Source organism: Muntiacus reevesi, chromosome 6 (genome assembly GCF_963930625.1).
Source record: "Muntiacus reevesi chromosome 6, mMunRee1.1, whole genome shotgun sequence".
NCBI classification, from domain to species: Eukaryota; Metazoa; Chordata; class Mammalia; order Artiodactyla; family Cervidae; genus Muntiacus; species Muntiacus reevesi.
Genome location: NC_089254.1, coordinates 30,433,566 through 30,460,695, shown reverse-complemented (window position 1 = coordinate 30,460,695; position 27,130 = coordinate 30,433,566). Strand labels below are relative to the sequence as shown.

The 27,130-nt window shown below is 35.4% G+C and overlaps 1 protein-coding gene and 1 non-coding gene across 5 annotated transcripts; both read left to right on the top strand.

Moving 5' to 3' along the window:
• Positions 1–4,495: 4,495 nt before the first annotated feature.
• Positions 4,496–4,627, top strand: LOC136171293 (small nucleolar RNA SNORA44). The gene has a single exon (XR_010663833.1). It is a non-coding gene; the product is annotated as a small nucleolar RNA SNORA44 (small nucleolar RNA).
• A 644-nt stretch (positions 4,628–5,271) lies between these two features.
• Positions 5,272–24,291, top strand: TRA2A (transformer 2 alpha homolog). Of its 4 annotated transcripts, none has more exons than XM_065939912.1 (8): positions 5,272–5,489; positions 15,388–15,521; positions 18,612–18,777; positions 19,767–19,955; positions 21,669–21,784; positions 22,767–22,889; positions 23,206–23,273; positions 23,435–24,291. In XM_065939912.1, exons 1-8 carry the CDS (start codon positions 5,454–5,456, stop codon positions 23,443–23,445), a joined length of 843 nt encoding a protein of 280 aa, XP_065795984.1. In that variant the 5' UTR covers positions 5,272–5,453; the 3' UTR covers positions 23,446–24,291. The 4 variants fall into 4 exon arrangements, with proteins under 4 accessions (XP_065795984.1, XP_065795986.1, XP_065795985.1 ...); XM_065939914.1 differs by having other exon boundaries at positions 22,764–22,883; XM_065939913.1 differs by having other exon boundaries at positions 22,764–22,889; positions 23,209–23,273.
• The last annotated feature ends 2,839 nt before the right edge of the window (positions 24,292–27,130 follow it).

The following is a 27,130-nucleotide window of genomic DNA, read 5'->3' as shown; positions in this document are numbered from 1 at the left end:
GGGAAAGAGATATAAACAGACATAAATATAAATGTTTAAACATATATATGTTTAAATATGTATGTTTAAACATAAAAAATTAAAAATTTTAAACTAAATCATAAATAGAGAGTTTACTTAAAGAGGTTCTTTATGGACAAATCGAGGACAATTTGAGGAACAAAATGATAGCAATGGATTAGAACACATAGAATGAAATAAATATCCATGAGCCTATACTGATAAAAATGAATAATTGAGAAGAGAGAAATAATGGAAGAAGAATAGTGGGAGAAGAGAGAAAGGTTTTCCTTAGAACAGAATTCCAATTAATAAATGTAGAAGGAATGATGGAAATATAAAACCACTATTTGACAAATGGTAGAGTAATTCTTGTTGGGGGCAAGAAAGTATTGAGAAGGAGGATATTTACAGAGTCTCAAAAAAATCTCCTCATAAGATACTTTTTCATTTCTAAGAGAAAGAAAGTAATTTTACAGTGGGGAAATCCAGCAACTACTACTTGATAAACAGTAACTGAGGTTAACATCACCAGTAACAAGACATACTGACATCATGAACCTTTAGATATGATACACTGAGATGAATGCAACATCATTTCTGTGATACTCTTGCCAAAATGCGTTAACACTGATTTAATCAGAAAAAAATGTCAGACAAACCCAATTTGAGGTATGTTGATAGAACAGCTGACCAGTATTCTTCAAAACTTTCAATGACTTTAGGTGAAAGGCAAGGGCTGAGAAGCTATCCAGATTAAAGGGAGATGACAATTAAATGCAATGTATAATCCTAGATTAGATCCTTGCCTAGAGAAGGGTGACCAGTAGGACAATTAATGAAATTTGAATAAAGTCTGCACATTAGTTAATAGTAGTATGTAAACTTCCTGGTTTTGATGATTATACCCACAAAGGTCTGTATAGTAAAGTTATAGTTTTTCCAGCAATCATGTACAGATGTGAGAGTTGGACCATAAAGAAGGCTGAGCACCGAAGAATTGATGCTTTCGAATTGTGGTGCTAGAGAAGACTCTTGAGAGTCCTTTGGACTGCAAGGAGATTCAAACTAGTCAACCCTAAAGGAAATCAACCCTGAATACTTATTGACAGGACTGTTGCTGATGCTGAAACTCCAATACTTTGGCCACCTGATGCAAAGAGTCAACTCACTGGAAAAGACCCTGATGCTGGGAAAGATTGAAGGCAAAAGGAGAAGGGGGTGGCAGAGGATGAGATGGTTAGATAGTACTACCAACTCAATGAATTTGAGGACATTCCAGGAGATAGTGGAGGACAAAGGAGCCTGGTGTGCTACAGCCCATGAGGTCGCAGAGTCAGACTGGACTTAGCAAATGGACAACAACAATATGCAACACAAAAACACTTGAGGAAGCTGAGTGAAGAGACTTCTTTGTACTATTTTTACAACTTTAAAAAAAAATTACCTTGAAATTATTTCGAAATGAAAAGCGAAAAATAAAACTTTGTTCAAATAATTATCATCCTTCAAAATACGGTCTCTGAAATGTTAGTTATTGTAAAGTTGTGAAAAGTTTTTGACTTTTTCTTTTGAAAGTGCTTTCTGTATCAGTTTAATGTGACACAAGAAAAGCAGTTCCTTGCAATATTTTTTTAAAAAAACTATTATGGAAAATTTCAAACAAAAACACGGAAGGAATAATCCTTTTGTTTCCATCATGACTTCTTAAGTACCCATGACCCAATTTTAACAATAAGTATTCTCATTATCGGAGAAGGCAAAGGCACCCCACTCCAGTACTCTTGCCTAGAAAATCCCATGGATGGAGGAGCCTGGTAGGCTGCAGTCCATGGGGTCGCGAAGAGTCGGACACGACTGAGAGACTTCACTTTTACTTTTAACTTTCATGCATTGGAGAAGGAAACGGCAACCCACTCCAGTGTTCTTGCCTGGAGAATCCCAGGGATGGTGGAGTCTGGTGGGCTGCCGTCTATGGGGTCGCACAGAGTTGGACACGACTGATGTGACTTAGCAGCAGCAGCAGCAGCAGCATCCTCATTATATTCACAATATTTATTTATTTATTTGGGTTCTTTCTGGAATAATTTAAAGCAAGTCCAAGATGTCATTTTGTGGTAAAGATTTTTTTTTCTTTAAACATATCCACCTTAACATTATTACATCTACTAAAATGAATTCCTGAAAATGAGCAAATTCCCAGGCTTAATTCAAATTTTGGTGTCTTGAATCAGTTCATTTGAATCAAAATCATGAGGCACATATTTGACTATGTCTTTTAAGACTTACTTTTTGATAGCCCACCTTCCCCTTACACCCTTCTTTTTAAATTTATTTAATTTGTTGGGGAAATTAGGTTATTTGTCCTATGAAACCTGATTACTTCTTCTTGGTGTTTGGTCGGTCTTTTTAAACATATTTTTTTATCGCCTGTATTTCATATAAATTGCTGGTTAGGTCTAAGCCTTAATCAGATTTGAGTTGAATTTGGAGGAATCATGAATACTTAAAGAAGGTGCTTTGTAGTTCTTACTTCATCATATCAAGAAGTATCTCACTTTTAATGGTACTAAGATTGACTGAGGGACTTCCCTGGCGTCCAGTGTCTGAGATACCACACTTCCGGTGGAAGGGGCCCAAGTTTGACTACTGGTCAGAGAACTAGATCCCATATGCTGCAACAAGACCCAGTAAAGGGAGGTTCAAATGGTATCTGGCTGATTCCATCATTATAAAATTCAAAATCTTTTTTAAAAGTAGACGTTATAAACATCTAATCAAACAACCCAATCAAAAAATGGGTTAAGAGTCCACCTTGCGTGGTAGGGGACGAGGGTTTGATCCCTGGTCAGGGAACTATGATCCCATATGCTGTGGAGCTACTAAGCCCCTGTGCCACAACTACTGAGCCCTTGTGCCACAACTGAGACCCAACACAGCCAAGCAGATGGATAAATATTTTTTTAAGTCTACAAATAATAAATGTTGGGGAGGATGTGGAGAAAAAGCAACCCTCCTACACTGTTGGTGGAAATGTAAATTCGTGGAGAGTTTGCAGGTTTCTTTAAAAATTAAAAATAAAAAAAAAATTAAAATTAAAATTAAAAATAGAACTACCATATGATCCAGCAATCTCACTCCTGGGCACATATCCAGAGAAAATCATAATTTGAAAAGATTTATGCACCCCAATGTTCATTGCAGCACTACTTTCAATACCCAAGACATGAAAGTAACCTGTCCATTGACAGATGAATGGATAAAGGTGTGGTATATTGGAGAAGAAAATGGGATGGCAAAGAGTTGGACAGGACTTAGTGACTAAACAACAACATACATATATATGTATGGGTGTACACACACACACACACAGTGGACACAATTCTGTACAGTAAATATCCTTCAATTAAAAAATAAATTTAAAATTAAAAACAAAGAATGGAATAGTGCTATTTGCAATAATATGGATGGACTCAGAGGTTATCATACTAAATGAAGCAAGCCAGATGGAGAAAGATAAATATATAATATCACTTATATGTGGAATCTAAAAAATGAGATTAATACAAATGAACTTATTTATAAAACAGAAATAGACTCACAGTCATAGAGTTTGGTAATTTATGGCTCCAGAGGGAAAAGGTGGAGGATAAATTGGGAGTTTGGGATTAAAATACACACACTACTATATATAAAATAGATAACCAATAAGGACCTACTGTATAGCACAGGGAACTATACTCAATAGCTTATAAAAACCCATAGTGGAAGAGACTGTAAAAAATGAATTTTATATGTAGATAGATAACTGAATCACTTTGCTATACACCTGAAACTAACACAATGTTATAAATCAACTATATTTCAATAAATATTTTTTTACAAAGCCAATGTTATAAGATTTCCCTGGTGGGCCAGTGGTTAAGAATCCACCTGCCAATGCAAGGGACATGCCATCGGATCAACCTCTAGTCCAGGAAGATTCCACACTACGCTGAGCAATTATGGCCCTGCAATTATGGCCCTGCAATTATGGCCCTGCACCACAACTATGGAAGCCCACAAGCCCTAGAGGCCGTGCTTGAGTAGCCCCCCTCTTGGCAACTAGAGAAAGCCCACGGAGCAACGAATATCCAGCGCAGCCAAGAATAGAAATAAAAATTTAAAGCAGATAGTATATATGTACAGCTCTATCAACAGCAGACACAGTCAAGTCCTGAAATCTAGACCAGGGGTAGCAATCTTAATAATGTTTTTCAATTACCTTTTCTAACATAGAACTGTGGTTGAAGGTTCACATCAACCTTTCATCACAAAGTATTACGGGAAAAAAAAGTTTTATGAGGAAACTAATCTTAAAAGTGCAAAATGCAAATAAAGCTCAAAGTCATCTCAGAAAGTATCACCACGATTTGAAACCAAGTAGAGAGATTTGGGAGTTTTGATTATGAAGATTTATAGAAACATCTGAGTTAAAAAAGATTAGAAGAGGAACTTCCCTGGTGGTCCAGTGGTTAAGAATCTGCCTTCCATGGGATCTCCAACTGCATGCGAGAGCCATGTGGAGAGATTTTGACAGCACAGGTCAGCATAATACCTGCAGCTGCCACTCCCCTTTCCTATAATCTCATGAAAGAAAAAAAAAAAAAAAGAATCTGCCTTCCAGTGCAGGGTACAAAGTTTGAATAGCTAGAGAACGAAGATCCCACATGTCTCAGGGCTACTGAACCAGCGCCCCTCAACTTGAGAATCCCCATGCCACAACTAAAACCCGCACAAAAATAAATATATAATTAAATAAATTAATTTAAAAAGATTAGCAGGGAAATAAGGATTATTTAAAAAATTGACACAGTTGTCTCAGGGAGGAGTGAACTCATTATAAATCCCATCTGTGAATAAATTACTTCAATAGCATGACAGCAAATGCTGAAGAAAAGTTGAGTGCTGACTGAAACCATTCAAAATAAAAAACCTACAAATTATGAAGACGATTCCAGTTTTTTCTGTTCCATCTAAATCCACCTGGAAAACATATAAGGGACTGGAGTCAGTAAAAGCTTATGTGGTGACTGAAAATCTTCAAATGGACTGGCGCCTAAGGAGTCTGAAATTGGAACGTCAGGTGGGCGGTCGGTTCCGAAGCACTGAGGGTCAGAGCTTCTGCGGCGGGCGTTGCTAGGCCCAGGCCACCACAAAGCCTCCTTGGGGGCGGGGCCTCTTGACGTCACAGAGGCGCTCCGCCCCCTACGTCGTACACTAGAGAGGCCAGAAGGTTTCTGGCGGTGCCGGCGCCATTTTGCCGGAGCCTGCGACCGAGTGGGAGTGGAGTGGAGCGGCCGTTGTTGCCGACTCTTTCCTCCTCCCCACGGTCCAGTCAGCAGGTTGATTAGGCCATCGGCCCTCAAGCCGAGACTTGTCTCTTATTTAGTTCTGGGGAGCGCCTGGCCGACATGAGTGATGTAGAGGAGAACAACTTCGAGGGCAGAGTGAGTACAAAGCCGCGGGAGCCGTCTTCGGCGACCGCCCCGATGCTCGGGGTTTCACGGGGACGAGCGCGGTCGGGCGGGGTTGCGGGGAGTCTTGCGGGGGCCCGCTGGGAGCAGCCTCTGGAGCCATCGAGGTCGCTTCTTCACATCCCAAGATGGCTTCTGGGTTACACTCTTGCCCCAAATACCACGGATCACCCCCTTTCCCCCCTTTTTTGGAGACTGACTGATAGCCGGACTCCTGGGTCCGATTCCCACCCGCCCCGCGGGGCACCTTGCCTTCTCCCCACCCCGAGGCTTCCTTATCGCTGTTCAAAGGTGTGGGTCCCCGTCGCGGTGGGGCGGGAGGAGACGGCAGGGAGTTCCCCTCCGGCCGGATAGTGGTAGGTGCTTCCTGCGGTGGCGTTTCTGGCGACCCCGAGCATCGTAGAGGGTCTCGGGGCCGAAAGTGCGCGGGGCTGCTGTCCGGGCGGGGAGAAGCTGGCGCGGGACTAGCTGGGGCCTGTGTCTCCTTGGCTCTCTATTGCAGTGAGCGGCCGCGTCTCTGTTGGAACCGGCAGCGTTGCGTCTATAAAGGCGAAAGCCTTGAGGTTGAAGGTGGGACGAGCCTAATGAAGTGGTTAGTCAACGACCGCACCGACCCTTAAGCGTTCTTAAGACGAGAGCTGTGAGGGGAAAACTACGCAAGGAGCCCTTCTCCTTTAATGTCCCTTCTGCTTTCTTTTCACTTCAACATGAATGTGGAAATGCTATAACGCCTTATTTTTCTAATTCCTTAATGTTGGGCTTTTTTTTTTCCTTTCTTCTTTATATATCAACTTCCAATGCTTTTCCTCCTATGACCTTTAACCTAAACACTCACCACTCCTTTACAGGTTTTTACGGTAAAAAACAAAAAGGATTCTTCTGTCTTAATCTTACATAACTGAACAAATTTCATTGCTCAATATTTTTACAATAGTGTGTGCTATTCTCTTAACTCAAAAAGGTTACCTGAAAATTCCAGCCCCTCTCCCCCCATTTCTCTTCTCGACCCATCCTCCAGCAAAGAGGGCTCGAAGTTTTTCATTATTTTGGGTGTGATGAGTATAAACATCACAAAGATAACCTTATCCTCAGCTTAAAGATACTAGGACGTTTAGCAGTGATTGGGTTATATTTCGGAAGTTACCCTCTAGTGAAAATTGATGGAAGTGAGTTAGTGTAAAGCCCTGTAAAGAAAACAATCCCCAGGCAGCATTTTCTGGCTCCTGTGTTGGCATTCTGGTCACTAGGGGAAACGCATCAAAAACACTTTAGGTGTGTGCTGGAAGGAATGAGTTTTGTCTTTTTTTAGACGCTCATAAGCATCTGGAAACAGACGGTTAAACCAGAAGAAGGTCAATTTAGACTTTTGTTGTTTTTGAGGTTAAGACAAAAAAGCTATCTTGAATGCCTTTAAGATTGGTTTTCTCAATTAAAATCTAAAGCCTGTAGATATCAATGAATTACCTGCTCATTTTTTAAGGTGAGGTATTGATGGTCTCAAGAAAACTTTAAAAAAAATCATGTAATGCTTGATAATAGGTAGTTGTAAGCTGCTGCTTGTTTTGAAAATGTTAGCTAATAATGGGAAGAAATTTTACTGTCAGTAACTTAAGTACAATTTTGGGGAGTTAATGTTTGTTTTGGTTTGTGGGGAATTGAAGAGAACTACTTTGGGGACCTTATTTTCCTTTGAGGTCTTACCTTTTTTGGGGGGGAGAGTCATCAAATTGAGAAATTTGACAAGTTCTAGGTAATTGTTACCTTACCCAGCTAAGAAAGTAATATATGTAAGATTCCTACCCAATTTTAAGCTAAAATGCATGTAGGCATTAACTATATATTTTAATAGGAAAAAGCATTTTTACCTTTTCCTCCTCTTTTACAGTGTTCATGGTCATAGGAAATAATTTTTCACATCTGATACCCAAGTTAATGAACTCAGTACGTTCACCAGTTACCTTTTGTTTTAAGTAGTTATACTTCAAACTTTTTTATTAAAACAAAATGTCAATAGGTCAGTGTTCAGATTTCATTTCGTTTATGTAAGGAATAAACAACATATGTTAACCATATCTTATTGAAAAGATTTAAAATTAGAGAGTGACTCTATGGAAACTTTGGAACATATTAAAGAAAGAGGATTGATACTAATAGTTCCTACTTTTATAGTGTTTTACAGTCCCCCGTCACCATCTTTGACATATTTTCTAATTTACAATGGCTGGAGAACTCTTACAATTTAGAAATTAAAAACAGATACCCAAAAGACAATGCAGCCAGGAATCTGAGATTTGCAAGTCCCAATCCATTGCTCATTGCCTGCACGAAAGATGCTATGTATATATTTTGATTACTTTTCTTAAAAGAGCACACAACATGTCAGTGTCTCAGAGCTGTTAATGGAGTTTGCTAAGAACAATTACAAGAACTTAATTTTCCGTTATAGATAATTACCTCTTGAGTTTCCTAAAACATAAAAGAGCTTTAGGAAGGAAAATAAAATTTGCCGAATTTTTGTTAAAAGTCATCCTAGCAGTTAATCAATCATATTCCCTTCGAAAGTATTAAGCATCCGTTACCTTTTTTGTAAAGACCAGTTGTTGTCGAAAGAGAATTTGGAGTCTGATTTGTGATAACTGATAGCCCAAATCTGAGTAAAAGAATATAAAAAACAAAAAAGAAGAATATAATCAAGTACTGTATGATAGAATTAATAAGAAAATCAGAAAATGAAGTTGAATGATTTTGTGAACCCAGAGGAAAGGAAAAGTTTTATTTAGTATGTAAGACTTAACATTGTAAGGGAAATATGAATATTGATTGTAAAAATGAGACAATGAGGAAGTTGCTAGACTACATAGGCTTGACTGTGTAGTCAGATAGTGGAGGAGTTTGAATTCTAGATTTAGGAATTTGGACTTAATCCAATATGTGGTAAGAAGCCATTGATAGATTCTTAATTCTGAGAGTAGCATAATGAAAGGAATTTTAGAAAAAAAAAAAAAATAGCATAGGAAAAGCAGCAGGGCACACTTAAAATATTTAAGGAAGGAGCTTATGAAAAATCTGATCTAAACTGGACAGCAGTGAGATGTAAAGAATGAGCAAGACAATTTCAAGGGATCCAGAAGAATAGCGATACTTATTAAAATAAGTCCGTTTAAGCAGTTTGCTTGACATGTGCATCAAGTTAACAGAATTTTAAGTGAGACTATCTTTATTTGGAGTTAGGAGTGAGATTGGCACTTGAGCTGACTTTCTTTGCTAGTCATCTTCATAAAAATAACGAATAGTTTGCTGTGTACGACTTCAACTAAGAATTTCAATCTCAAAAAATTCTAGTATCCTTGATAGAAATTAAGGGGAATAGAAATTAATATTTTCTTGTTATTTTACTTATTCCCCTCTACCCCTAATTTTTTTTCCCTAATTTTTTTTAAAATGAAACTTAGAAAAATATTGAGTCCAATTTTTTTTTTAAACAATGGTCCTGAGTTTTTAATCTAGGTTAAGGATTCTTTATCATGTAGGAGTCTATCTTATAATTCCATGATTGTGTATATTTAGTAAAATTGCTGAAGAGGAAGGATACTACTTATTCTGGCATCCTGTTTTGAGAGCTTGTTCTGCCTTCTTGAGTAGCTGGGATATTTTAAAGAGACCCTAGTATTCCCATTCTTAATATATGAGATGATTAACTGGATAATAAAAGTGAAGAGCAAAACATAAATTCATCTATCAATTTGGAATTTAAATTTGTGTGTGAAGATATTTTGTTAAAGAATATAAAAAATAGGGGAAGGTTTTTTGTTTTTGTTTTTTTCTTATTTGAAACCTGTTTTATAATAATAAGGGTGATGACTGTGCCATTAAAAACCCAGCTTGGCCACTAGTTTCTTTTTTTTAAAAAGGCCCTCTTGTCTTTTTTTTTTTAATGAATACAAATAAAATTGAAATCCTATTTTATAGATAAGAACGTTAAAAAAAAAAGTTAGCACACTGTTTTCTAAATCTTGGCTTACTTATATAACCTGTTCATACTTGTGTGTGGTGTGGTGGGAGTTGTGTGTTGATTTTCAGTTAGCCTGGCTGCGGGCTCCTCAAAGGTACAGTATCTTGAGTTTTCTGTCATTGTGCTGTTTCTCTTCAAAGCCAGTTTGTTGGAGTGCTTTGGTAGGATTCTCATAAATGGTGATCTATAAAATATGGCATTTTTTCTAATAAAAAATTCAATTAAAAAAAAAAAGAAAAGCAGTTTAGGTTTAAATAAAAAAAATACTTCAGTCTAACTTCTTCAGCAATTTAATTTTACATATCTCATCACATCAATTTGTTGCAAAAGAGTAAGGCTTCCATTCTTTTAGTAGGAGTATTATTAAACTTAGGGAATAGTCTGTCTCTTGAGTTAAATTTTTTTTTCTGAAGTAATATGTATCCAATTTTAATACTTTTTTGTTCTCCCCATCCATTTATTTAAGCAGAGAATTTGTAAAATTTAAGGAAATGTTTTAACATTCAAATTTTAATATTTGAGATTCTTTCACTGAAAGGTGCTCATTTGCACAATCTAAGCAGAAGGTGTAATTTTTAAAAGGAACAGTACAACCAGTTGTACCCAGGATGCCTAACTGTACTTTTACAGATTTGCCATAGATACTTCTTATAATTTGTACCATTCCTAAAACAAGTATAAAGAGTCTTGGAATCTGAAAGACTATCAAGGGATTTTAATATTTAGAGATGAAAGTCATTTTTTAAAATACAGATGAACTTTGTTTATGGACTTAATTTTGTAAATGAACTGAAGTTTTGTCCTTATGGTATAGTGTGTAGTATACAAGTGTAAAAATGGCCTTGAGTAATCAGCATAAGTTTTTTAGAGCTTGTAAATACTGTGAAAACCTCTTGATAGCATCAGTGGATGCTCGGTCATCATGTAACTAACCCTGAGACCCCTCCCCTTTGGGTATAAAAGGTATATATCCTCAAGCTGAGTCAGTTAATACTTAACTATTCACACATCGTAACCAGTTTAGTAGGATAGAAGTGAAGATGAGAAAATGGTAATGATTGGATGGGGAATCAGTAAACACTGTAAAAAGAAAAAAATTGGGAAGGAAATAATGAGAGAAAATGTGGTTTCCCCTCCTTCCTTCAAGTTACTGCCATAATGTAGTTCTGTATAATCTTTATTGTCTCATGATTTTCACCAAGTGTGAGAGACTAGACCTGAACAGTCTGAGGCAGAAGAAAAGTTAAGTTTTTTCCTTGAAACTAAGGCCCTGTAGTCTTACTGAAGATTTGTAAATACTTCGTAACACTAAAAGATGAGAACATAACTAGGAAATTCTGTAATGGGTTCTTAGTGATTTGTTTTAATATAGCTAAACTACTTTAGTCCTTTTACATTTATTTTCTATACCTTTGAAGTTGCTGCTTACACACTAGCTTTTTGGACAACTGATCATAGCGTATAAGCTGATTGGTTTATGAACCACGTTTAAAGTTTGTACAGAAGGAAATTTCCTGGTGGTCCAGTGGTTAGGAATCCATGTTTCACAGGGATCAAGGGTTTGATCCCTGGTCAGGGAACTAAGATCCCGCAAGCCACATGGCATGGCTAAATAAATAAAATTTGTACGGAAGATTTGTAAATTTTACAGGTAATTTCACAGTGTGACATGAGTTTAAATTTAACTGCCAATTCTTTAATAATTTGTCTAACACCTTGCCAAAATTATTCCAAATTTTAGAGACTATAAAGACATACAAGTTAGAATATCTGTGAGCCTTTGTAGATACAAAAACCACTTTAATCTCACTTAGAATGCAGCATACTGGACTTTAAAAGAAGGTAAATTATTTAAAAATAGCTAATATTTTGAGCAGTTGGTATTTTCTTTTTAAGAAATTGCTTTAATACTAGTTATGGATTAAAAATAGTGAAAATATTTCTTTTATAAGCTTAAGGATCTATAAAAGAAACAGCTTAATACTCAAAAGGAAGGAAGCAGAACTTCTATAAACTGAAAGACGGAAATACATGAATTGAATAAACACAGACTGTTGTCCACAAGTCCTAAAGAATGAAGTTCTTAGTACAATAAATATAAGTTATTTGGGTAATTTAAATCCCTCCCACCCCCACGTATAGTTCACCTAAATGCACTAGTATGTTTCTGTGAAAGCTCTCAATTTTACAAAGTAGTAGAGAAATACATTTTGAGAATCTGTTTTAAAAACTTAGACTATATTCATATAGACTTGAACTTTTGTAAACTTGGCACTGTTACTTGGCGTTTGCCTTGGAATTTGCCTTGCCATAATATTAGAATGGGTTATAGTGTAGCATTTTTATTGGTTTATTTTAATGGACTTTAAGTATTAAGCATACATATGGTTGGAATTTGTTTTCCATCTATAATATACTAGCTGTATTAAAAGACACTGCAGTTATTTGCTGTAGGATTTGTTCATGTTCTGCAACTACATGTGCATGTTTAAACCTTTTTCCTGATTAAAAAGTAGTACATGGTTGTAATATTTTTACACATAGATAATTCTTAGATTGAGTACATGGTCATGGTATATTTATACATAGACAATTCTTACACTGCTTGTATGGGATACACCATAGTAATTTCTTAGTAATCTTAGTTAGCTCCTTCTTATTTTTGGCTGTGTACTTCAGCTACCACTAGAGGCCTCTTGTTAATAAAGAATAGTTTAAAAAAAAAACACTATTTAAGCAGGTTGTTCTGTGAGATCTTTCTGCCCAGCTCCTGGTTTATAGTAGGTAAGGTAGACTAGAAGCCTACTTAAGATATATTTCTATTAAAAGTTGTGATATGATTTGGTTGAGTCATAAATCTGCCCATTTCAAGTAGGCACTATATTGGTTGGTGGGTCCAGGTGCAGGTTACTTAGGAATTTGCAGAACTTTTGACAGATTTAAGAGTAGGTTAAGTAGTCTCTAGTGAAACGGGACAGATAACACCCTTCTCAATGTTTATTTTTCTCTTTGCAATTTTAATTCCTTTTCAAATTCTGAATAGTTGTATGAATTTCTTTGGGGAAAGTTGATATTACCATTTCATAATGAAGATAGTCAAAGATGGAAAAGAATAATTAATATTTGTCCACAAAGGACTTATTATAGTCTTATTTCTAATGCACAGTGAAGAGTAAAAGTTTTTTATGCTCTGTACTTTTATTTTTTAGTTTAAGTTTACTGACAGTTGTTGATTTACCTTTTTAGCTAGATGTCTCTAAATTGTTTTTGGAAGTTAAAATGATTGACATCTTTATAAGTTAAAGGGGGAGTTATGAGCACTCTTTCTTAACCTTGAATGATTCCATGAAAAAATAGATACAGTTTGAGGTTTCCCTGATACAAAAATTGAAAGGTAGGTAACAGAGGAGGTTAGGTATTTGTGACACCTTAGATAATAAAAAGCAAAAGATACTCTGTCATATCTTAGCTTCTGTTAACAAACTAAAAGGAAAATTATACATTTTCCAATGGGTTGCTATGCCAGAAATGAGATTTAAAATTTAAATTGTTACCGCGTTACCTTGTTAACATTAATACCTAAAAAGTGGTTACATTCAGCACTATTGAATAATTTTCTACTATTGTTTTTATGATAGAAGTCTTTAGTATATAAACTTTTTATTTCTGTCTTAAAAATTAAAGATTTTAAGAGTATTAGAGCACACAGAACACAAAGTTTATTGTGTATATAACAAGGGCTGTAGTGATGTTTGTAGATTTATACCAAGGGATCTGTTTATATAAGGGAAAACCAAAGGGGGGGGTATATTTTTACCTAATGAAATATAGGTAATGAACTGGCCTATGAGACTTCAATTACAAATGAGTGGCCATACTTTTGTTTTTAGTCCTGAATATGCTGCTTTTACAGTTTCAGTGAATGAAAAAATCTAAATTGCTATGCCTGTTCCAGGCATCTGTCCAGAAATTTAGAAAGTATCTGAGATGTGATGAAAGACTTTCTGTAGGTAAATAAATGGAAAAGGTGGATGTTGAACCGAAGGGTAGCTATCTATTTTAGTTTGTTTTCATCTGGAAAAAAAAAAAAAAGGCCTGGCAGCATCAATAGTACCGTTTTTTGAAAAATAAGTCTTTGACATTAAGCCTGAAGGAAAACTTCAAGGAAGTTGGGTGATAATCTTAATGACATAAATGAAAATTGGTGGAAAATGGGTTTGTTTTCACTAATAATCAAGGGTTAAATGGACAGAGAAACCAAACTGTCCATCCTACCTTGATCATAAGTTCTTCATATATCTATCAAAATTTTAAAAACAGGCTTCTAATAAGTTTTAAATTATTTGACTTGGAAAGTTTTGATTTATATCCAATTTTTTAAGAAGCCAGTCAGTTTTCTGATAATGATATTGTCACTGAAGGGAATATAAATATGCATAACTATAAAATATGCAAAAACTATGAAAAAGGTAGGATAAACAATAAAGACCATGATACTAATTTTGTAGGGTGCATTATGATACTTCATTGGATAAAATAGAATTTTTTAAATGGCTCTGTTGCAAAAATATACAACTTCTAGAAACTTAAAAACCAAAGGGGAAAATTTTTAAATTTCATTTATCTTCCACCCCACCCCCCTTTTTTTTTAGTGTGCTTGTTTTATTTTAGATTGTATCTTTCTGGTTAAGTCAGAGTGAGCAAAGATAGTGGTCAAACAATCAGGAAATGTTAGTAATTTTACTAATTGTGTTTTAATTCTCTGAACCTCAGCATGTGTCCTATAATAGTTGAGTTTAGATAGGTGTGTACAGATACTCCAGTCTGTGATGCTTTGCTTTAACTATATCTTGGTATCTTAGCCTGGCTTAGGGAAAGCTTATTTTGAGATCATTGGGAATCTTCAGGTTATAAATTAGTGAAAACTTAAGACATAGGTATGGGGGGGGGTTACAGTTAATGTTAGAGTTATGCTTGAATTAAGTATTTATATTAAAACTGCTCACATTTTAGGAACTAGGATGAAACTTGAAAGGGGAGGAGGGTGAACAGTATGGTAAAAAACATTTAGAGAAATTCAGTAAATTCTCTTTAATTGTTAGAAAACTAGAGTTTTGAACAATTTTAAAGATTATAAAATTGTTTTTTAATAAACTAGTTATTTGCACTTTACCTGCTGGCTTTTCCATTTGGTAGATAACATTCTGAACTCCAGCAGAGTTTTATAATCCCCACGTGCTTAAATATACTAAATGTTCTTTTTCCATTAAGGTTAATGTTCGTGAAGAAATTGAAGAGTTTTTTCCAAGAATGTGGAAGATAAATCAAGATAAAAGAAGGCTAATGAAAAGTATTAAAGATCAGAAAATTAAAATTGAATGGGGGAAAAAATTGAACAGAAGATTGGTCAGATAGAAGCCCTTGAATATTTTTTTAAGGCTATTTTGAATTGTTTTGGGGAAGAATACACGAAGTATGAAAAATGAAAAACTCAATGAAGAATGAAGAGAAGTAGAAAGCAAGAGTGAAGTAGAATTAAAAGAATCTGGAAGAATGAATGGGTCCTAGGTTAAGTAAATGTATGGTTTATGTTCCAGTGTCTGTATGATCAAGTTGTAGATGAATTTGCATGATTACTTAGTTAATAGAGAATTGGTGATCTGGTGCAAGTAGGGAATTATTGAGGACAGTTAGCAGTATTAACAATGGGTTATTAATGAGCTGAAATTTTTTCTGGAGGGTGTTGCCTAACCATTTGTTTTTCAGGAGCAATCAATATAAATAATTACGGTACTTTAAATGTTAGGTGTTAGGCATCTATGTGACCAGTGCCATTTGTAATACTGTCTTCTTTGTTAGGAGTCTCGCTCTCAGTCAAAATCTCCAACGGGAACGCCTGCTCGTGTAAAATCGGAGAGCAGGTCAGGATCTCGTAGTCCATCAAGGGTTTCCAAACACTCTGAATCCCATTCTCGATCAAGATCAAAATCCAGGTAAGTGTTTAAAATAATACGGGCAGTGGTTTTTACCAGATCTCTCATTTTTTGTTGCATTTTTTTCTGGAAATTTCACTCAAAATCATGAGGTGTGTTTTTTTTTGTTTTTTTTTTGAACAATGGAGTTTAGAAATCAATGGTATGTTACAGATACAAAGACTTAGATAAGGTAGAATCTTTTGTTAGCTCTATTAATCTAGAGCTATTACTCACTATTAATACAAATTAAATATGTGTTGATTGATTTAAATGTGCTTAGCATTTGAGGGTTATTGTTTGATTTTATTTCAGTGATATTTGCACAACAAAAGGATAATTTTCTCCATTGGAGACTTGGCATAAAATTTAATTCAGAAAAGGTTGATATATGTACGTTGTACTGGTTATCAGAATGATTTGAGAAGCTTTTTCAAGTTTCACATTGCAGCTACATTCTTTAACTGAAGATTTTGACTCATTAGGTCCAGGGTGGAACTCTGATCCTCTGATCAGATAGAATTGTTGGAAAGTGTTGCTGGAGTGATTCAGAGTTCCAGCCACTTCCCCTGATTCCAGCAAAGACTGGTGAGCGATTGCAGGGCTCACTGTTTCAGACACCTCAGGTGTACTGTTGTGGAGCGTTGGGAGGAACACTTAAAAGAAATCTGGACAGTTATTTTGATAAGTCATTGTTAAAAGACATAATTTATGTCTCTGAATAGAATATGCTTGCAAGGGGACATGAAACAAGAATCAAAGGCTGTATTTTTCTTGTAGTCTACAGTTAGTTCTTTTTCTCTGTTGTATCCAGGATCCAGCCTAGTGCTTGATTTGTTAACCACTCTGCATATTTAACTGAATCCACATGTGCAGAATTGCGCTCCGTAGAATTCTGGTGTGGAAACAGAAGTGAGCATATTTTCATTTTAGGACTTCTGTGGTTGGTACTTTCAGTGTAGAATATTCTTCCCTCATGATATTCTCAAATCATCACTTGATTCAGTTTTGTGCTCCTGTATCACTGGAGAATATTAAATACCAGTGCGCACACTCTTATTCCCTTACTCCTAATTTTTTCATGATATTTATCACTGTCTGACTTAAACAAAGGATAGGTACTCGTGTCACTTTTCATTACTTTATTCCTCCTTCAGTGTCTGTTGTGGCGGGGCGGGGATTGCTTCTCCTGTGGATACCAAATTCTTAGATGCTTGTGGGTGCATGCTAAATCATTTCAGTCGTGTCTGACTTTTGGCAGCCCTATGGACTGTAGCCCACCAGGTTCTGCCGCCCCTGGGATACTCCAGGCAAGAATACCAGGGGGTCTTCCAGACCCAGGGAATGAACCCTTGTTTCTTGAGTCTCCTGTATTAACAGGTGTGTCCTTCACCACTAGTACTACCTGGCAAGCCCCTCTGAGATGCTCAAGTTCCTTATGTAAAATGGCATAATACCGTCAGCCCTCCATACCTAGCACCGGCACATTTAAATGTAACAGTTGGTATTTTATTAACAACTAGTTTTATTAATATTTTTTAAATTGAAGCTATAAATTAATGCTAAGGAAAATAAAAAATACCCTGTGCAGTGTTCCCATATGGACACGAATTTTTTTCTTGTTCTACCCCACCTCCCCACGATTAATTTCTTTTGGATAGTAGGCCATTCATGCTATTGTTTTCATTCCGACTCAAAATTGTTTGCCAAGGAACCTTTGCTCTTGGTATTCCTAGAACACTTTTACCTTGTCTACCTAGTAAAATCTCTCAGCTTTATTGTTTAAATTTTCTGGCCCTTAGCATTTATAACATTTATTGAGTGCCTCATAGAAGTTATTTTGTATGACTGTCATCACTACTAGTCTGGGTGTTTAAGGATGAATCAGATGAATAGTAATAAGAAATTCCATTTGCTTGGCAATGAAAAGAATGTGAGTAATTGGAAGTAATCAAACAGTAGGTAAACTAGGGAATCAGCAGTAGAAAAATTGGTGAGATGCTGTAGAAGGTTTAAAAAAATGAAGACCATTAAACATGAGGACTGTTAGGTTAGGTGGGCAGTTTAGGTTGTGATGAATTAATTTAGCAGGTGCTAGATTGCAGCGGAGAAGGCAATGGCAACTCACTCTAGTACTCTTGCCTGGAGAATCCCAGGGGCTGCGGAGCCTGGTGGGCTGCCATCTATGGGGTCGCATAGAGTCAGAAGCGACTTAGCAGCAGGCTAAGGAAAGACTGGAGAGGGAATGATACTTAACCATGAAGGGACTATAGGACTATACTGGAAAGGTAATAAGAATCAAAACAATTTTATTGTGATGGTGGTTGGTGTTTTGTTTTATCTTTTTTTTTTTCCATTTTAAGAGTATGGTATTAAATGCATTGGTATTTTTGTACAGTCATCACATCCATCCATCTCCACAATTCTTTTTATCTTGTAAAACTGAAACTGTGAGTTAAACAAAGACTCTTATTCTTCTCCCCTTCCAGCCACTGACAAACTACCATCTTTCTTTCTGTCTCTATGATTTTGACTGCTCTTAAGTATCTCATCTAAGTGAAATCACAATTATTTGTTTTCTTATAACTAGTTTATTTCACTTGGCATAATGTCCTCAAGGTTTATCCATGTTGTAGAGTATTAAAGAATTTTCTTTCTAGTACTAGTTGATATCTTTCTTTTTAAAGAAGGTGGAGCCTTAACGTGTTTGTAAGGTAAGTTGAAAAAAGTTAACTGGAAACTAGGAGGAGATACCGTCTACAAGAGGAAGAATACTTTTTCCTCTAAAACAAGCTGAAAACAAGCAGGGGTATACATGTAGGTCCTTGGAATTGTCAAAAGTGCAGAAAACTAAAGTAAAACTAATGAATCACTTAACAAAATTTGTAAAAGTTTACTGTGCACATACCAAAAAGATTCAGTGGTATGTTGTTATTAATACAAAGCAGCTTATATGGTGAGTAGGCGATGTCTTCAAGTATTTGATGATTAAAATAATGACCAATCTGTTTTTGTCCAGAGAGGCTTCAACTGGTGTCCATTTATTTTTTACTTTTAACAGCGTTAGCCATTTTGTTCCAGTATCTTTACCTAATTTTATTTCTCTCAAAGGTCGAGGTCAAGGAGGCATTCTCATAGACGTTACACTCGATCCAGATCCCATTCTCACTCTCATAGGAGACGGTCTCGAAGTAGGTCATACACACCAGAATACCGGCGTCGAAGGAGCCGAAGTCATTCTCCAATGTCTAACCGGAGAAGACATACAGGCAGCAGGGTATGTGGTTTTTAAGTTAAAGAAAGCTTTTTATGTGTTTCCTGTGTCTTTAATCATAGTATAAAACCTTGCTTTTGTAAGAGCTAGAGCACTGTTTTGAAGTGGTACTCCAGAAACATCCTTGGCTATATGAATCTTGTTTATATGCATTCAAGTGTATTTTCTTTTCTTGACTTTGGAGTCATTAAAAGAAATTTGGGGGAAAACATGCTGCAAGAATTGAAATAAAAAGCTTAACTTGAAAATATTCTCAAGATTAAAAGTTTTACCATGGGAAGAGGGTAGCAAGGAAATACCAAGCTAACACTTACACTGAGCAATACGCAGTTCCTAGTGCGTTAATATATGCAGTTAGCCTTTCCGTGAGACAGGCTGCCTTATTATTGATAAAGAAATGGGGTCTTGGATATGTGACATTGAGGTTTGATTGTATTTAACAGTGATGGGGTCTGTTATTATTTAATGGTGTTTTGAAATCTACACATTAATTTTTCAAATCTGGAAAGAATATCCTTGCTAAAGAGTGAAAATAAAAGAGGGGAGTCTAATCAGCAATTGCAGATGAAGTCAGGTTGAGTGCAGATCTATAAGGGATATAAAACATTTGAATAAACTAGAAATAGACATTAAACTAAACATAAATTCTTAGTATATGTCCTGAAAATTGCTGGACTAGTGAATTAGGGACATTTTTATTCAGTCTATAACCTGAAGTATATTCTAAAGAAGGCTTAAGTGTACTGTGAACTGTAAAATAAAGCTCATCTGGTTTTTTCCTTTTAAATTCTTGTTTCCATAATTGAAAAAAAAAAAAAAGCGAAGTAATTAGCCTCCAACTAATAAAAATAATTGAAAATAAATAAATAAATAAATAAATTCTTGTTTCCAAGTGACTTTGTGTATTGGGTGAAGTGCCCTAAGCAGAAGTGTTTCTGTATGTTTGTTGTTTTTTTTTAATTTGGAACTTAAATAACATCTTTATTCAACAGGCAAATCCTGATCCCAATACTTGTCTAGGAGTGTTTGGCCTCAGTTTGTACACAACAGAGAGAGATCTTCGCGAAGTATTTTCTCGATATGGACCGTTGAGTGGTGTCAATGTGGTTTATGACCAGCGAACTGGACGGTCACGAGGATTTGCTTTTGTTTATTTCGAGAGAATAGATGACTCAAAGGAGGTAATTTTTTGTGTTATATTTGTCACTTTGAAAAGTTTCTGATGTGCATTATTTAGTATTGAGTTACTTTTGAAAGTTGATTAATAAATTTCCAGTTCCATAAACATTATGTGCTCTTTAATTCTCTGACATGACTTAAACTCTTCCTGTTAGTGTTAAAATTGAAATGTTCAGTTTCACTTTCCAGCTAAAATGCATATAGGTATATCCTGAGTAAAATCTGGCCTTGTGAAGTAGTGTATGAGTTAAATGGAAAAGATGAAGTGTATGTAAGTGTTCTCTTTTGAAAAAACCTTATTCGTGCTCTAAGCAAATGATTACATTGACTTTTTGAAAATTGTGTTTAGGTTTAATCTGTTTAATTGTTTTGTGTCTAATTATCTCCATGTCCATACAGAGCTTTGTTTTTCTATTCTCTTAATATTCATCTATCATTCTATTCCAAAAGTGAAAAATAATACATGGAAAGAGTTGGTACCTTTTCATTTTTGTTTAGTGCCCTTAATATGCCTAACAGAATGATCCCAGTCAGTGTCAGAGATGTGAAATAGTGTTGTTCTAATGTACTAGGTAATGGATTGTAGAGGAAGCAGTAGGCTTGCCTTCAAAAGTTCATGGTGATTGAATTGAAAATTCCATTTTAAGGAATTTTTGAAGCTCATTTGTTAAAGGATGGAAGGTACTGGCTTGTCTTTTTTGTACCATTTTATATGTAACAGTAGTTGGGTATAGATCATTATTGCTCTTTGTATCAATAGTGTTTGATTACAGTATAAACAGTCATATTAAAAGCATATCTTTCAACAGTAATAGATGCTATTGACATCTTGTAGTAAAGCAGGGATGATATTAAACATCCTACAATGCATAGGGTAGCCCCTGACAACCCAGAATTAACCACTGCCAAATGTCAGTAGTAGTGTCGTTGAAAAACCTGGATAAGTCTAACAAAATAATGCTCTCAGTTGAAGGGATTTATATGATAGACATACTGATAGACTAGTGTTTTTTTATTGTTGCATATTTATGTTTTGTTTTTTCCTGTTCTCAATTAAAGGATAAAGGTGTAAATTTAGAAATACCAGGTTATCTGACCTGAAGTAAAAGTGCAGACAATATCACAATTAAAATTTGTTTAAATGTGAAGCTTGTTTGCCCTGACTTTTGACACCCCTGCTCCTTAGGTTTATTTCTGAATGAGGTAAAACGGAAATGACAGCTCACTTAGTTCCAAAATGCTTCTTAAAATGTGTTAAAGTGATTGATTTGCTAATGCTTTTATTAGTATTAGTACCAAAGGGCAGAATGATAGGGAATATGAGCACAGGTATAATCTCGGTGGCGGATTAGAAGGTTCCTTTGTATTTGAAGCTCACTAGGTGGCAGTGTGTTCTTTAAGGAATGGCTTGACTAGGTTAGACCTGTTCACTGAATTGCACTTTCTGCTTTGAGTCGCTCAGACTGAAGCTAGATTCAGAAGCCTCAGAATTCTGCAGGTTCTGTGGTTGCTTCTTTATAACTTTTAACACAAGCCTGTGTAAGTGTTCTTGTATACATTGAAAATTCATTACTATTGACAGGCATATAGCAGGAATTGATATGTCAAGTCCTTGCTGTTTTTACTTGAAAGAAATGTTTACCAGATTTTCAGATTTGAAAGTTTCCCCTTGGTAAGTTACGCATGACTTTCTGTGCCTGTTCTCTTTTTTATAGGCTATGGAAAGGGCAAATGGAATGGAACTGGATGGTAGAAGAATTCGGGTGGATTATTCTATCACCAAGAGAGCACACACACCAACACCAGGCATATACATGGGCAGACCAACTCAGTAAGATTTCGAGTTTCCTAAGCTGAATTTTAAGAGTCAGAAAGCCACCAGAAATGTGTCCACATCTTTGGTTAATCAAGAGAGAAAACTTTTTTCCCCTGTAATTATAATGGAAAGTTATTTGATGTGAATATATATTTATATATATTCTTTGAATCACTTTAATTTTTAATATGTATATTTGAGCAGGGGGACAAATTAAAACTAGTTGAAGTGCATTCCTAGTTCTTGTACTATACAATAGAAAAATTATTAAACACTAGAAAAATACAGTATGCTTTTAAATACTTCTCATTGTATTTATGTGACCTTGGAAGCCTCTGTGTATAGGAAAAAGTTTTTTTAATATATTAAAACCAGAGAGTAAAAGAAGGAATGTAGGCTTTCATTTAATGTGAAGCCTCTTGGGGAAAAAAAGGATTTGACAAGGAGAGCCCACTGAAAACTAAAATGAAAATAATGTCCATATGATGAAGAGTTAGGAAAACAACAAGGAAAAGAGGGCTTAGAATTTAAATTCACTGATAGACGTTTGAACACTAGACCTTAACATTTAGTGCTGGACTTCAGTATAAAGTAGTTAGTTTTCTTTGGTGTTCAGACTTGGATACTTTTAAATTCTTAATGTTTATTAACTGCTTTTGAACTGGTCATAGAACATACGTCTTAGTACTTCGGTACTTTTTCTCAGCACAGTGCTTTTTTTCACCTTATTGAAAAGGTCTTACTAAATTGGATAGTGCGTTCTAAGTGCCTTATAATTTATAGAGTTTAGTGAAATTATTCCTGGCTATTTATGTTATAAATAATTAAGCAGAGTACCATAGGAGTCAACAAAGTAAGACATTGAAGTAATTGGCATGAAAGGGTTATTACTTCTCTCTTACCTTCTTCCATTTTATTTAAGCATCTATTTGTATTAAATGATAATAGAAAATAATCGTTCCTGTTGATGTGGAATTTTCACCTTTTCCTACAGCAGTGGTGGCGGTGGCGGCGGCGGCGGCGGTGGAGGTGGAGGAGGTGGCAGACGTCGAGATTCTTACTATGATCGAGGGTATGATCGTGGGTACGACAGATACGAAGACTATGATTACCGGTACAGGTAACGTTGTAACTTAAGATTTCTGTTCTGAATTAGATGATAATAGTAGTATTGGCACTTTCAATTTGTTTAATGTGTATTGATAAAAATGAGTGAAATATGGGACTTCCCTGGCAGTCCAGTGTTGATACTCTGTAGTTGCAATGAAGAGGCATGTGTATTTCTATTGGCCAATACTCACCTTGTATAGTTGGTGCATTGAAAAATTAATAGCTTATCTTAGATCTCCTACTATTTTGAATGATGAAATTTTTGTTTTTACCTGCTTCAATGTAGTGATTATGTGCTTTGCTAAGTAATCTTTTATTTCCTACAGAAGAAGATCACCTTCTCCTTATTACAGTCGATACAGATCACGATCAAGATCTCGATCCTACAGCCCAAGTATGTATACTTTTGCTTGTCACATTGAGAATCTTATTTGTAATTAATGGCTTATTTTAGAAAATTAGGGTGTATGGTGACTGTTAATACTTGGGAAAATATTAGGCAAGTGAAACTGTAATTGTCATTTGACTTATTTTTTTTTTTTAACTCTTTTCCAGGACGCTATTAATAAGCAGAGCGGTTGCAGTTGAGGACATCTTTTTCTCTTTTTTAAATTCTGGATTTCCCCAAGCTTCTAATCCTTCCTACTCCTCAAAAAGAACCCTTAAAAAATCTTTGGTTTGTTTAGCATCTACACTTTGTCAATTGTATTGCTATTTTCCACCCCTTTTGTTATATTCTTAAAGATGTAATTGTCATTTTTGAGTAGTGAAACATCTTGAGTGAAAAAGGAACCCCCAGTGTTATGCTTTGTAAATGATTTTTTTGTTTTTTGCTTTTATGGGAAATTCACTCCTAGCTTATCAAAATGAGGAAAGAAATGATCTTTTTAAAGCTTCTTTTGTGTTAGATATTGTATTAGACATTGTATTAGAGGTCTGCATTTACTACAAACTCCTTTTTTAACTTTCTTTTGGGGAAGTTAGTAGTAGTTCAGTCAGGTCAAGTTTGTTTGGGGTGGCATGGAACAGTCAAATAGTTGAGTGTAGAAAGTTTGAAGCTATAGAAAAAACGCTTACTTGGTCATTTCTTTTGAAGAACAGAATTTTTGAACCCTAAAAATTACATCGTTTTTTTTTTTAGAAATGAAAAGCTTGTGGACTCCTGCAAAACATGTTGTATTTAAAATACATTTGTTGAAACTTAAAAACGTAAAGTGTGATTTTTGTGTTGAATTTATTAAAATTTAACCAGTGAAGGACAGCCCTTATTATTTATTATTTAGAACAATTGTATAATTGCTATTAGAAATTTTGGTATTGGGACAATGGTTTAGGCAGGCTGTTTGTATAGAGTTCTTAGAAGTAGTGGGGGGGGTAGTCTTCTTTCAAATAAAAGTTAATTTCTTTGAAAATGGGACTCTTTTTTATTGTGGTACAGTGGGAAAATATAACTGGATTAACTTGGATTTCCTTTTTCCTAGTGCTTTTGCATGCTTCAGTCTTGAAAAACCCTTTTCTTTCCTCCCTTTTTTTGTCAACTATCAATATTGATAGTATTCATTGTTGAAGAAAAGATAAATAGCATGGTTTATTTCTTCAAGAAGCCCACGTTCTAATGGGAAAACACTTAAATGACTGTAATGTAATGAAAGGGGAAGCTGTTTGAATGAAGAGGTGGATGATTTTTCAGGTGACCTTTATAAAAAAGTATAGGAACTTGAGCCTCCTTTGTTTTGTCCATCAAAGCAATGGGAATAAAATTAGATTATTATGATCTGTATGCTAGCTCAGTGAGATCTATGGAATACAAATACCTCGGACATCTTTATTAAAAAGCTAACTTGCAAAAAAAAAAAAAAAAGCTAACTTGCCAATAAGGGCTCTCTCTTGTTGGTCCCTGCAGGATTTTTGTTCTTTAAGTGGGGTTATTTAAAGACTGGAAATCATTGCCCTAATGAGAACACTGATTTGTTGACTGTAGGAATACTTTAAAAATTTATGTATCATCAAAAAGTAAAAATGTTAGCCAAAATGTGGAAGAGAATTAATAGCCACATAAAGAGATACTGAACATGATTAAAGACACAGTATGTAGAGAATACAATAGCCTGGCCGTTCAGTGGTTAGGACTCCACTGACTGCTCAGGGCCACAGTTCAGTCTCTGGTGGAGGAACTAAGATTTCCACAAACCACACAGTGTGGCAAAAAAAAAAAAAAATTATACACACATACATACATACTGTAATAAAGGTGCATGAATGCGTTCTCAAACTTATGATAATGTGAGATGATTCAGTGCCCATGTGATGAATTAGGTGAATGAAAGGCATTGTTAGGTTACAGTCGACCTGGTAATATGTCTGGAGGAGGATCATGTGCTCCAGGTGATGCTGGATCATGGATTTATGATGATGATGATGGCTGGAGATCCTAAGAAGGATGAAGCAGGATGGTGCAAGAGTTCATCACTCAGAGTGGCTTACAATTTAAAACTTATGAATTGCTTCTGGGAATTTTAATATTTTTGGATTATTTGGTCAACCTTAGGTAATTAAAACTACAGAAAGTGAAAGGAGGAACTGTTGTATCTCTCTGATGGTAATTTAATCCAGGAATAGATTTTCAGGATGTGATTATCAGACTGCTACAATTACTGCTTTGTAAATTTGAGAGAATACTTCCTTGATGTAGGGAATACAACTGGCAACATCCTTTTTAACAATGAGTTGGGGATAAAATTGACAAACTTGGAAAAACTTCATTCTTCAAATGAAGAGAGGGCCTCATCCTACTGTTCTCTCAAAGGTAAACTGGGACACGTGGGTAATTGAAGTGTGACAGCTTTAAAGCATCAAATGTGGCTCTCTGATTGCTTTAATTAGAAAAAAAGGACAAAAACAAAGGGTTGAATAGGGAGTTTAACTTAAATAGAATTTCCGTTGCAGAAGACAAAAAAGTTGGAGGTGGTTGTGTAACAATGAACATGCTCATGCTACAGATCTGTGCACTTAAAAATGGTAAATTTTATGTATAGTTTGTTTAGTTGCATCTGACCCTTGCGACCCCATGGACTGTAGCCTGCCAGGTTTCTCTTTGTCAACACATTTGTAAACAATGAGGTTATAGTTATAGTACCTGTTATTCCTGGTGGAGTAAGTGTCCAATGAATACATATATAAATGAGTGAGTTTACAGGGAAATCATTGGTGGAGCCTGCTAACTGATGAAATTCCCAATCCAAAATTTCCATCAAGTTAAAATTGAAGTATAAAAGGGATATGACAGAAGGAGTCTAGGCTGAATCATGATGACCCTAAAAAGGGATTAAGAATCACTTTTAATATAAATCTGCTTAATAAGGGAAGAGGCAATTTAATAATTATGGACTTTCGTGGAAGTCCAGTGGTTAGGACTCAGTGCTTTCACTGTAGGGGCCTGGGTTCTATCTCTGGTCAGGGAACTAAGAATTCTGCAAACTACATGGTGCAGCTAGAAAAAGAAAAAAAAGTATTGCTGCTTAAGTCACCTTGAAAATTCAATTATCCAAAACATCCCTAGTGTCAGATAATTGAAGTATTCTATTTGATATTTACAAAATCAAGTGCAGAGTAGTCATAATGGAAAATGGTTTTTGAAACATAAAAAGGGACATGAATTTTATTTTCAAGTACTGTTACATTAATAAGTATTTCTTTAAAAAATTACTTGTGAAGACATATACTTTTAATACAATTTAAATTTTAAAAGTACAGGTTGAATGATCTGGTTTCTCAATTATTTAGGGTTTTCACTTTTTAATATAAATTTAATAGGTACAAACTCAAGAAGAAGAAAACCAAAAACATTTGTTGTCTTGTATACAAGGATCCCTACTCCATTATACATTATTGAATGGGAAGACCTAGTAGTATAAATATTCCAATCCTTACACAAAATTTATGTATAAACATGCAAAAGGGGGAAGGGTTTTGTTAACCCCTTACCCAAGGACCAGATGGAAGAATGTACATAGGAATGAATAAACAGGAATAAAATCCAGAATAGATCCAACTACATAAAATTTATAAAGATAACATTTCATTTTGGTAGAAAAATTAAGAGATGGTAAAATTTACTATTTGGAACACAAACCCTTGCCCTATACTACATTAATGCCAACAAAGGTCCATCTAGTCAAGGCTATGGTTTTTGCAGTGGTCATGTATGGATGTGAGAGTTGGACTATAAAGAAAGCTGAGCACCGAAGAACT